General features: G+C 40.7%; 1 protein-coding gene across 1 annotated transcript; it reads right to left on the reverse strand.

Moving 5' to 3' along the window:
- Window positions 1-972: 972 nt before the first annotated feature.
- LOC149281737 (phospholipase A and acyltransferase 3-like) lies at window positions 973-8413 on the reverse strand. Its single transcript, XM_089499062.1, has 4 exons — window positions 8399-8413; window positions 6324-6423; window positions 1844-2103; window positions 973-1071 (listed from the first exon to the last, which is right to left on the reverse strand). Exons 1-4 carry the CDS (start codon window positions 8411-8413, stop codon window positions 973-975), a joined length of 474 nt encoding a protein of 157 aa, XP_089355188.1.
- Window positions 8414-13162: the final 4749 nt, after the last annotated feature.

Genomic DNA, 13162 nt, shown 5'->3' on the forward strand with positions numbered 1-13162 from the left:
CTGTAGTACCTGTAGTCAACCAGCAGGGTTAGACCTGGATAGTCCCTCTGAGAACTCTTCTTTTGAATGGGCACCACCATCTTGTTAGGGGCAGCATGTCTCTATCAGATGGAGTTTTAAAATGCACCTAGGAGCAATGAAACAGGGCCCTTGACTTTTTTTGTGTGTGCTACTGAAAGTCTCTATATAAAGGCACTTTATCAATACTGGCTGAGCATCATTACCTTCTAACCACATGCGCTGTCAGATCTGAAAGGCATATAGCCTTTTAATATGGTGAAAATTATCACTCCTATGCGCTGTCTAATAGGGCCCCTATGTTTTTTTTGGTGGTGCTGAATGCTTCAGTGTCGAGGCATTGCATTAACACTAGCTGAGCTAAGAAAGCAATTGTTGTTTTCTATGCTTGTTTAACCCCATGACAGGTCGGGCACATAAATTGTCATCAAGAGGTTAAAGAAAATGTAAATAATTAAATCAACTATGATTGCTCAATACATTACATGTTACTGCAAATAACTTTTTAATATTCAGTGCCATGTTTGGTTATTAAGGGAAATTGCAAGTTTTTTTTCTAACTGGATATTATACTTACATACACATGTTACGTAATTATGTTATTCTGGCCCACTCCATAGGACTTTGACTACATGTTGTAGGCTTACCATGATAAAGGATTGTTCTAAGGCAGTATGTCTTATAATGATGGAGGTGTGTTGGCTACCTTTGCGTTTACTTTATATAATATATAATTTTATTTTGGTAAATAAATGGTGACCCAATTTTCACAAATGCCTATATTGTTAAATGAAAAAGCTGCTCCAGCCTTGGACAAGTTGACTAGTTGGCTGATGCTTTCCAATGCTCTGGCAATAAATAGTTTGCACTGCTTTTCTCTGGAAAAAGAGGACAATGTTAATGTTTCGTGGGATTTCATCTGGAAGCACATTGAGAGATGGTCTTTTTTTCCTTTCACTGGTTCTGACGCTTATTCCTCACAAGGGCAAAGATGGCAGTTATTGATGCTAAAGCAACTCCTCCAACTGCAGCATATGTTGTAGCATTAACCACCTGTAAGAAAAAAACATTCATATAAAATCAACATCGCTACACCCGTACAATCAATACTATAACACAAACTACAAAAAACACCATAAACAAAATAAAAGCCCCTTAAATTTATCAACTATAGATGCACTTGCAGACCATGTATCTGACGGTATACAACATATCATGGGGCAGAAAGGAGCTTCAAGGACTGGGCTGTAGTTTTCTTCTCTCTCATTTAGTGTATCCACACAAATTATATACTGTTTTTTTCAGGAGAAGGAGAGCCTACTTTAGATACCACTATTTTGATTACATTACATATGGTAAAAAATAAAGGAAAAAAAACACTTTATGAATTTTATTTGAAAAATCTTTATTTTAAAACTCATCTACAAAAGCTAAAGAAAAAACCTGCTTAATAGATTCTAATAGTTGTCCTAAGTTTAGAAATACGCAAATATTTTAAAAGTTCTAAGCCAACAAGTAGCGTTTTGCGATTTCAAAACTATTTTTCTCAAATCTTGTAATCCTACCCCATGTCCTATTTGGGACATCTTTAGAGACAGCCAATTCAATTCACCCACCATCAAACCATATATATTTAAAAACTAGACACTCAAGGGTATTTCAGCTGCTGGTGTTTTAACAGTTACCATGCACTTTTTCTACCAACAGTCTTTGCCAAAATTTGTAACTTGCTAACTACCCATATAGGACACTGGAAATGAAAAATCCCAGCTGTAAAAATAGCTATACTGTAATAAATTAGATAAATAGGATATATGCACAATACCTGATCTGAAAAGCGCCTTCCATATCTCAATTCAGTTGCAAAATGTTCACAGTTGGCACTGGTCACGCTGTATGGCATTGTTAGGCCGACTTGCTGCAATGCAGCCTTTACCACCTCTGCTGGAGCATAAGGGATCATCTTCTGGTCATACTTGTTATTGACCCTATAATCGCAACCACCGGCAACATCTTCTATGAGATCCTTTCTCACCACAGCTGAACCACCAAGTGCTGAGGATAAACTAGACCAACCTTCTTGATCTGATGGCAGAATATAAATAGTTAATATTTCATTATACCGTATTGGCCCGAATATAGGCTGCACTTCCCCCCCACTTTAAGTCTTTAAAGTGGGGCTGCGGCCTATATTCAGGGTTTTGCACAGGGATGCGCAGTTCACGTTGGCCGACCCCCAGGACATGCAGTTCCGGGCACCGGGCGGGTGTTTTTGTTCAGTTTTCATTTATCCCTGCTGCAGGGGGGTCTGGATCCTTCTCTCCGGCAGCCATGGACATCTGCGCGATGACCTCCGCTGCCGGAACTTCCTCCTATGGTGGAGCACCGGCATGACATAACCTTTCCGGTGCTCCATCATAGAAGTGCCGGCCGCGGAGGTTGCCTTCGCATATCACGCAGACATTCACCGGCTGCGGCGATACGCGTAGACAACCTCCGCTGCCGGCACTTCAGCCGGTGTGTCTCCGTCGATGAAATGCCGGCAGCCGAGGTTGTTTGCATGCATCGCACAAACGTCCACCGGCCGGCCCTGTTAGACATCAGGGAGTCTGGGAGCATTGGTAAGTCGGGGGGTTGGCACTTCTAGGAAGCAGAGTGGGATATCAGGGGGGGCAGGTGGGCATTTCTAGTGGGCATAAAGCATATCTGGGGGGTAGGTGGGCATCTCTAGGGGGCATAAAGCATATCTGGGGTGCGGCCTATATTCAAGCCAATACGGTACATCCCTGCATGCGACTTTTTTCAACCCTGCCAGTTTTTTATAATCTTCAATGTAATTTTGAAGATCTATTTATGCGTATGATGACCAAATGTCCCCTTTAAATTCTTACGTAGTCCATCTTGCAAATGCTTCTGCAGAAAACCCTCCATAATCACCACCTCCAGCTTCTAGGCTTTCAGGAGATGTGTCTGTCCAAACACATCTCTTGCTGCCTGTGCCCACATGGTATACTGAGAGACGAATCCTGGCCTAGGGTGTCCTGCTTCTCAATGGGCCAGCTACAGGGGAGATTTTCAGAAGCGATTAATGATCGCTTCCGTCTCTCACAGGGGGTGTTCCTCAATCGGTAACATCCAATCAGGGACCGTATTTGCTCGATAATAAGACAAGGTTTTTTTTTGCTCTGAAAAATATCCCTCGTCTTATAATCTGGGTCGTCTTATAATCAGACCTCTATGAGACTAAGATCCAGATCCCCCGCAGCGCTGCAGGGGACCTGGATCCCCCCCGCACTTACCGGTGCTTCTGAGTCTCCGGTGTGTAGCCGGGGCAGCGTGTAGACATCTACGCAAATTCTCTCTGACAGCCAGGGAAGGTCTGCGCGATGGACGCAGACAACCCCCACTGCTAACCGCACCTCCTTCCGGTTACCAGCGGGGGTTGTCTGCGTCCATCACGGCAGACCTTCTGCGGAATGGACCTCCCCTCCTTCCAGCTGCAGCGGAAGGTGCCTACGCGAATCCCCTAGACATCTACACGCTGCCCTGACAACACACAGGGAGTCAGAAGCACTGGTAAGTTTTATTTTTTGGGGGTGGCGTTAAATGGGGGGCATAAGGCATTTCTGTAGGCAGAGTGCTCTATGAAATGCCTTTTAACCCCCTTAATGCCGCTCTGCCTCCAGAAATGCCTTTTAACCCTCTATATGCCACTCTGCCTCTTGAAATGCCTTATACCTCCCTATATGCCACTCAGTCCCATAATATGCCTTTTAACCTCCTAAATGCCAGAGTGGCATATAGGGGTATAAGACATTTCTAGAGGAACAGTGGCACATAGGGGGTCAAAAGGCATATCATGGGGCACAGTGGCATATAGAGGGTTAAAAGGCCTATCATGGGGCACAGTGGCATTTAGAGGGTTAAAAGGCATATCATGGGGCACAGTGGCATATAGGGGTTTAAGGCATTTATGGGGCAGAGTGACAAGCCTGGGGGCAGATATGCATAACTGGGGGGCAGGTTGGAAAATAAAAGGAATTAAAAACAAAATATTTTTCTCAATCATAGCTTTTATTAAAAAAAAATAGTTTACATAGTTTACATGAATTAACATTTTCTGGTAAAACTTTTTTCCTATAGGGTCATCTTATATTCAGGCTTTTTCTTTTTTCCTAAATTAATATTCAGATTTTGGGGGGGTCTCATAATCAGGGTCGTCTTATAATCGAGCAAATACGGTAAATTATGTTTCTTGGAAAGGATGGTGTTTTAAACCCTTCATTGGCATTGATTACATCATAGGCTGTGATCTTGCACGGCAGAACCTTTTTAGTTTTCCATGCATTTTTTTACGAGTTTATTTTTAATTATCCATTCATTAAAATATAAAAAAAAAATGAAAATTAAATAAATTTACATCCTCTTTAAATTCCATGGTTTTACATATCAGGACATAACACAGTAGGTCTACAAAATAAGTGAATACAGCCTCAGATGAACAACAACACGTGACATATTACACCGTGTCAGGATTTCTTAAACAAAAATAAAGCCAAAATGGAGAAGCCACGTGTGAAAAACTATTTATGCCCTTACTGCTGCCATAGGAATTAAGATGCTAAGTAGCTGGTAATCAAATGCCCTTGATTAATTGATAATCAGCAAAGCAGAAGTTTTAGCAGTTTGCTGGATGGGAGCATTCAGGTGTGTTAACACAATGCCAAGGCGGAAAGACATCATCAATGTTCTTAGAGAAGCAATTGTTGCTGCCTATCAGTCTGGAAAGGGTTATTAGGCCATTACCAAACAATTTAACCCCTTCGTTACAGTGGCTGATTTTATTTTTTGTACCCTACGGCTGTTTTAACATTTCTGAGGTACTCGTACACACAAGTTATATATTGGGGTTTTTTTTCAGACAAGAGCTTTATTTAGATTATATCATATACCGTATTTGCTCGATTATAAGACGACCCTGATTATAAGACGACCCCCCAAAATCTGAATATTAATTTAGGAAAAAAACAAAAAACCTGAATATAAGACTACCCTATAGGAAAAAAAAGTTTTACTAGTAAATATTAATTCATGTAAACAATATTTTCATATTTAATAAAAGCTATGATTGAGAAAAATATATATTTTTTATTTCCTTTTATTTGCCAACCTGCCCCCCCAGTTATGCACATCTGCCCCCAGGGTTGCCACTCTGCCCCTAGAAATGCCTTATACCCCCTATTTGCCACTCTGCCCCATGATGAGCTTTTTAACCCTCTATATGCCACTCTGCCTCCAGAAATGTCTTATACCCTCCTATATGCCACTCTGCCCCATGATATGCCTTTTAATCCCCTATATGCCAGAGTGGCACACAGGGGGTTAAAAGGCATTTCTGGAGGTATATATATATATATATATATATATATATATATATATATATATATATATATATATATATATATATATATATATATATAATTCCTAACAGCAATCACACTCCTATCAAGCCAAGGCAGCCAGCACATGCTGGAACCTGGGGATGATAGGAGTCTGAGTACAGCCTCCCTATGCCATGCTACCACCACCACCCCCCTTAAACATCAATACTAACACACACTCATTCACAAACATTTAAATACTCATTCATTCCATTAATCACACATACTCAAAAACCCTCCCCCACCCCCTTACCTGAACTGCAGATCTCTCACTGGAAGACTTCTGCAGGGGCCCGGCTGTGCGAGCAACTTCTCTGGCCCCGCCCCCAGAGGAAGGAGGGGGGAGGCAGAGTTATGTGACACTCTTCTAGCTTCCTGTTCTCCTGCTGCTCGCGACCAAAGCCCGGTAAGCAGCATGGCCCCAGCGGACATTTTGAGGTCTGATTAGAAGACGACCTCGATTATAAGCCGAGGATTATTTTTCAGAGCATTTGCGCTGAAAAAACCTCGTCTTATAATCGAGCAAATATACGGTAATTAACTATAAAAAATTATAAAATATGGTGAGAATTGAGAAAAAAAGGACTTTCTGACTTTTACTTGAAAAATATTTTACTCATCTATAAAAGCTAATGAAGAAACCTGCTAAATAGATTCTACTATTTGCCCTGAGTTTAGAAATGCCCAATAAGCATTTTGCCATTTCAAAACCATTTTTTTGAAATCTGGTAATTCTGCTCCCATGTGCTATTTGGGACATCGTTGAAGGTGATTTGGACCAGTCACTGCTCCTCATGCTGTTCAAATGTATAACAAGGAAAGCTATGTTTTAAACAAAGTTCATGTCAGAATGAAGATACATACCAGTCAGATGTACAACATATCCATCTCCCACATAGATACCCCAATGCTGGTAAAAAGGCCTTATGAATTCAATTAGGTCCCCAGGCTTAGGCGGTGGTCCCTGAGGAAGAAAATTAAAATGCTTATTAAAGGACATTTTTTCACAGTTCCAAATGCTTTTCACCGTAGACATAGGAAGAAAGAGACAACCTTTAGAAGGTAAACGTCTTTATATGTCCCAACAGAAGAAAAGAAGCATCCCAGGTTTTGGCAAAGATAGAGTTAAGATGGCTGTTAAAGCTATACAAAGCTCTACAGCGTTTTTTTAAAATACGAGGCTACCAAGGCACTACCAAGATGTTGTCACTCTTGTTAAGTTTAAATATAAACAAAGTTATTGAAAACATTGCAAATCAGCTAAAATATCAGAAAGCATCAACTATTAATTTCTTAGTCTGCTACCTAAGCAGGTAACCTTTGTCTGCCTTCTTACTTCTAAAAGCTACATATCTCAGTTTATTTTGCTTCTGCTGAAGCTTTAGACATAGATCCATGCCTCATAATATTTCAAATAGACAAAGAGGGACACTTGTTTGCTGTGTAGTCCGAGGTATGGCTAGGGATCGAGGCTTAAATACCTTTCTGACCTATTGATAGCCACAAAGTGTTTTAAGAACAAGAATATGTACACTGTTTACTTACACCAGTTAATATACAACAAATTATCTGCTGTTTATATACAAACTATTGTGAGTTTCAGGGATGTACAGTACTATGACAGGCTAGATAAAAGTGGGACAGGGGACAATCTGCAGTATGTTGGCATTAGTGGGGTTAAATGATTCTTTCCAGGCTTGACAGGAAGTATTATAGCCTCTCCCAGGACTCCTACAGAAGGCTTGTGCTGCTGTTTATAGATTATAGTATGGAAAACTACTACTAGCAGGGTGGTTTCCCAAGATTTTTTTTATTACAAATGCCTCAGACCAAACAGAGCTTGGTTCACTTAACTACAAGCTGCTAACAGGTAATGGGTAGGGAAGTGCATACACCCTAGCATCTGGGCTCAGAAATAAATCTAGCAGAACCCTGTACATGCTGAGAAACACCCTGCCCTATCCTGAGATGTGTAATAAAATGCCCCATAGTCACTGTACAGGGCTCTGATATATGCTGGATGAAATTTAAAAATCAGTACAGACAGAAGAAACAGAAAGAAAATTATATCACAGCGGTCCAAGGATGACTGTCAAATTTCCATCAGTGATTTTTGTTTTCGAGATCCACATGGAGTGAATAAACATGCAGCGTGAAAACAAGCAGAATGCCTTGACGCGTTTCGCACCTTAGTGCTTCGTCATATCTGCTCCTTGCTTCAGATAGATCCCTGGGACCTTTCTCTTATTAATCTGTTGTTCAGAGATAGACGATACACCAGTGAATGCAGCAGATCGAGCAGAGCTCTGGCAGGAATTAGACCATATGACAAGCTGTAAGTTTGTGACAACAGTTTCTAAAGGTTTAAGTCCCACTGATTCTGGAGGGGGCTGCAAAGGGACCCCTCTGATTTGAATATTTGGGGCACCAGCATTTATTTTACTTGCAGTGCCATATACAGCCACTAGACTACAGTAACAAGAGCTTTAGGCAAAATGCACACCTCAACTGCATTTTTTTTGTGCTCTTTTTATAAACTTTTCATACAGTCTAATTTATTTTGAAAATCTGTGTTTGCCAGGAATGGATTCTCAGCTTTGGGGTATGGTCAGACTTCTTGGATTGTTACTGGACATGTAGTTTGGGTTTGCCCAGCCCTCCCTGTGGACTGATTCTTTTGTAAAGGGATGTTATACATGGCATTATATACCATATCACAAAGCATTATCCCAGAGATTGTTATTCCAAGGGCATAGCCATTAGAAATCCCAGTGGCATTTCACTAAACTCACTGTCCCGGCCCCACAAATATCTATGACCTCACGTCAGCTGATGTGTGTGTCCAGCACTGCCTTTAGCCCAGTAGAAAACACACTTCTGTATAAAACAATTTAACAAAAAGCACGTGACAAAGAAATAACTATTAGCTTATAACTCACCGAGACCAGAGGCATGGCGGCTCCTGACCGTCTGAGTTTCCGTTATTTTATTGTATCCACCCCTCGTTGGAGTGAAAGTGGTTGTACCGAGTGTCAACAGTCAGCGACCTAAGATTTGGAAGCTTTTCGTGTCTAAAACACAGGAAAGCAAAAATCTGTATATAACGGGGATCAACTTGATGAAACGAAAACAACAAAACAGAAATAGAAAGTGATAACTAAATAGAGGCGAACGGTACGACGTGGCTGGCTTGTAGATATGCAGTGTGCTAGCAGGAAAATCCGCGGGGTCAAGCGGGTGAAGATCAGGAATCAACATCACAGAAATGACGTCAGTGTTTCGGAGTTTGAACACATGTCAGGGACAACTCCCATAATATTTAGCCAGCAACTAGAATACATTGCATAGCTTTCTAGACCTATCTCTTTGGGAAATTAGCTGGATACGTTGCATTTTTGTACATAAGTTATATTTAAAGAGTGACCTTTTCAAAAGTGGCTTTATCACCGTAGCAACCAATGAAATGGTCTCCATGGTTACTGTGGCAATAAGGCCATTTATCTGTGTTGCACCTTCTTTCAACCTCAATAATAACCCATAGATTCATAATAATTCCGATGAAGGGAATGACTGAATGTCGAACAGTGGGGGTGTACAAAGGCTTATGCTGAAGCTGTCTGGTCAGAGCCAGCAAAAATGTTATGCACACCAAAAATGACCCTTAGGGCATAATAGGATGCCTAATATTATGTCTCTAGGGTCCTGAATGGACTAATAAGGAAACTCCTTTTTATTTATTTAGTTTCATTTGAGGGCATGTAAGTTGTGACTTCATAGTATATTGTGTATTAATTGATCCTCCAAAACTGGTCAGGTAAGGTTGGTAGATAACGGAACGACTTCAAGAAAGGAACTAGATTAAAAAGTCAGACCAAACAGGGCACAGATAGGATAGTTTCCAAAATGAGGCACATGGAAGACTCCAGCAAACATACTCACTAGATTTGCTGCAGCATCCTACCGCCAGCTGGATATTCTCAACTTCCCGCTATGTGAGCATAAAAACTTAACACGGTGCTGTGCATTTCCAGCCATCAGCCACACTTGCATCATCAGGTGGTCACCAGTCTTCAAGTTCCAAGGCTGCCTCATCAACTCAGTCCTGACTGATACAGATCTCTATATGGTTGTTAACCGTTTGGGACTGTCATATTCTTTTCTAAAATCCATGATATTAAAGTGTTGTTCTTCCCCAGTTAGATGGTTATATTGATATTTTGTCACAGTACTCTAGGGTACAGTTGTTTTGCGTTTCTCTGTGGTTACATTGTTTATAGTTTTATATATCTGTCTTTGTATAGAAATATTTTTTTTCTCCCTTCTATTGATAATATATGATATTGATATATGATAATATATCACTGGAGTGCCATTTATGATGACATCATGTCTCGCGTGCATTGGCTCTTTTTAGTCTCATTAACTGACAGAAATTTGTTATTTTTATGTTTTGTTGCTATGCGTTTTACTTTGTTTTTGTATCTGTGAAGTAGGGCTGCAACTAACGATTATTTTAATAATCAATTAGTTGGCCGATTATTTTTTCGATTAATCGGATAAAAAAAAACAATATGCAAATTTTTTGTTTATTTAAAATAATTTAATGAACTGGATGTTAAAAAACAACTTAAAATTTACATTAACATTCTTATTTTGTTATGATGTAATAAAAAAAACAATATTTTCAAAGTACAAAAACCCAAACACAATATTTCTGAAACAAAATAACCCCAAACATTCTGAAAAGAGGTGGACTATTACTGTTCAAGAAACTTTGCACCCAGCACTTTGCACCCAGCACTTTGCACCCAGCCCTGGCACTTTGCACCCAGCACTTTGCCCCACCCCTGGCACTTTGCACCCAGCACTTTGCACCCAGCCCTGGCACTTTGCACCCAGAACTTTGCACCCAGCCCTGGCACTTTGCACCCAGAACTTTGCACCCAGCCCTGGCACTTTGCACCCAGCCCTGGCACTTTGCACTGTGCCCCTGCACCCAGTCTCCAACTCTGCCCTGCACCCAGCCCTGCCTCCACATTCTGCCCTGCCCCCACACTCACACCCTGCACCCACTCTGCCCTGCACCCACACTCACACTCTGCCCTGCATCCCCACCCCCACTCTGCCCTGCACTCAGTCTCCTACCCTGGCCTGCCCCCCCACCCCCACTCTGCCCTGCATCCCCTGAAACCCCACCCCCACCCCGGCGAACCGCTCTGTGCGAACGGAGCCACTCGCACAGAGCGAACCGCTCTGTGCGAACGGAGCCACTCGCACAGAGCGAACCACTCTGTGCGAACGGAGCCACTCGCACAGAGCGAACCGCTCTGTGCGAACGGAGCCACTCGCACAGAGCGAACCGGAAGCGGAAGCGGGGAACGCTCGCGGAGGTAAGTAAAAGGAGCCGAGTGCTCCAACAACGAATCGATCACTCGATTAATCGATAACGGAAACCGTCGACAACGATTTCCGTTATCGATTATTATCGATTTTATCGATTCGTTGTTTCAGCCCTACTGTGAAGTGATTCTTTTAGCCATATACTATTGCAGATCCTCAGAACAAACCTTGTAAAGGGTTCATAATATCATTACACAGTGATATAACACACACAATGTTAGATTGTATATTGTTAGTGAGGCTCATGGGTCTGTTGTGGTGCAATATCTCAAGTATAAAATCTCTTATTAACCCCTTTGTGTCAATGGCTGATTTTAGTTTTGTACCCTTCCTGACAATTGTGACGGAACCCTCCATTACTGGGGCCACTGGAGAGGCCTGACAGCCAGCCTCCTCCCTACTGACTATGGGCCCTGACTTTGTAAAGACTCGTGTGGCTACCCCCAGCAGTATATTATCCCATTACTGGCTGAGGGGATTATCTCCAGCAGACACCCATGATCTGTAACCAGGAAGCGACCATCATTGTTTTACTTTAATGTTGTATAAATCAGTCTGTTTAAATATTCCTTTATATTAAGTTCTGCCTTTGTCCGGTAAAGACTCACATTACCTGATTAGACCATTTTACTGGTAATTTGAAATCACATAATTATTGTGTTAAAGTATATTGTGTGGGTTCTTAGTCTAATTCTCTTGGGGGACCAAGGCACCCCATTTATGAATTGTCTTGGTGGTGGCAGCATTATATTAGTTATATCATTATAGTTAATTGTAGGTGGTATTAAGGGTAGATATTTTTAATTTTAGCACTATTTCCAGTCTAGGGCAGACAGATTTTAACCCTTTTACCACCAGAACCAAGTCACGCGCACGCTTGGAGTAGGGTGCGTTTGGGACATAAACTAATTTACTGTAAAAAAAATATATATAATACGGTGAAAAAATGGAAAAAAAAAACACTTTACTTTTATTTGAAAAACCTTTTACTCATCTACAAAAGCTAAAGAAAAAAAAATGCTAAATAGATTCTACTATTGGCCCTGAGTTTAGAAATACCCAATACTTTTGTTTTTTTCTGCACACTATAGTGCAATAAGTACAAGTAACATATTGCTATTTCTAAACCTTTTTTTCTCATAACTGGTCATTCTGCCCCATGTGCTATTTGGGAGGTCTGTGAAGCCAGCAGTTCAATTTACCTCCAAACCATATATTTTTGAAAACTAGACACCCCATGGTATTTCAAATCCTAGTATTTTAACTCTTTCCATGCACTAATTCTTTTGGTGTGTTTTTTCACACACATTGTGCTTCAGGTATGAATATACAGCTCCTGGTATATGTCACACCCCAATATGTATTCAGCAACATCTCTGGAGTACAGTGATAGCCCCATGCATAGGATTGCTTGGCTGTTTGGGGGCCCAAAGGGCCACAGTTGGGATGTGCGCATTGTTGAATATTTATATTTGGTGATCCTTTGCCCATGCCTTATTTGGGACATCTTTGAACCTGGCCAATTCAATTTACCTCTATCAAACCATATATTTTCGAAAACTAGACACCCCAGGATATTTCAAATGCTGGTATTTCTGTAACACTGGCTTAAGCGGTGATCGTTGATCGTAGTAAGTACTCTCCCCCCCCACTGGGTGCCACTATAATAGAAAGGCATATGGCTTTTCATGATGGTGAATTCCCGTTCTTCAAGGAATCGTACAAGGTCTCTAGGTTTTTGTTTTTTGGTGTTGCTGGATATTTATATATTTATATTAAAATATTTATAAACACACATAGCAGGAAATTATTACATTTGCCTTTATTAAAAAATAGTTCATACAGGATAGAAAAGTTAAGCAGCAAGAGTAAGAAATAATTCATTGGCCCAGATTACATATCCTCTTGTGTGACACCTCAGCTTTGGACATCAGCTTTTCAAGACCTAAGTAAATTTGACATCAATGGAGTATCAAACAAAATATTTCTAAACACACCATTTGGTACTTAAGAAGACATTTATAATTATGAAAAAAATCATCTTTGGGCACTCATCTAAACCTCCACTTATATAATTTTCTTTGAATTATAAAACAAACATGAAAAACTACAAAGGACAGCTGACAGCTGGATCTTCTCACCAGAAGACAGAAATAGTTAATGTAAAACAAGCAAATTGCTGCCAATTGGTGTATTCTTTCATTTTAACATACGATTTTTAACAGAAAAGATACATTAAGGGCCAATATATTTTACAAAACAAACCATATACATGCATATATACACATGCAATCACATATAGC

Source organism: Sceloporus occidentalis, unplaced genomic scaffold (genome assembly GCF_023333645.1).
Source record: "Sceloporus occidentalis isolate IW3139 unplaced genomic scaffold, rSceOcc1.0.p SCAF_128, whole genome shotgun sequence".
Lineage (NCBI taxonomy): Eukaryota > Metazoa > Chordata > Lepidosauria > Squamata > Phrynosomatidae > Sceloporus > Sceloporus occidentalis.

Excerpts from the sequence above, each read along its gene's own strand:
- LOC149281737 (XM_089499062.1), bottom strand. Across the intron at positions 2,104-6,323 it reads ATATGTTGTACATCTGACTG|ATCAAGAAGGTTGGTCTAGT; the intron begins GTATGTATCTTC and ends TTCTGCCATCAG. Across the intron at positions 1,072-1,843 it reads GAAGGCGCTTTTCAGATCAG|GTGGTTAATGCTACAACATA; the intron begins GTATTGTGCATA and ends TTTTTCTTACAG.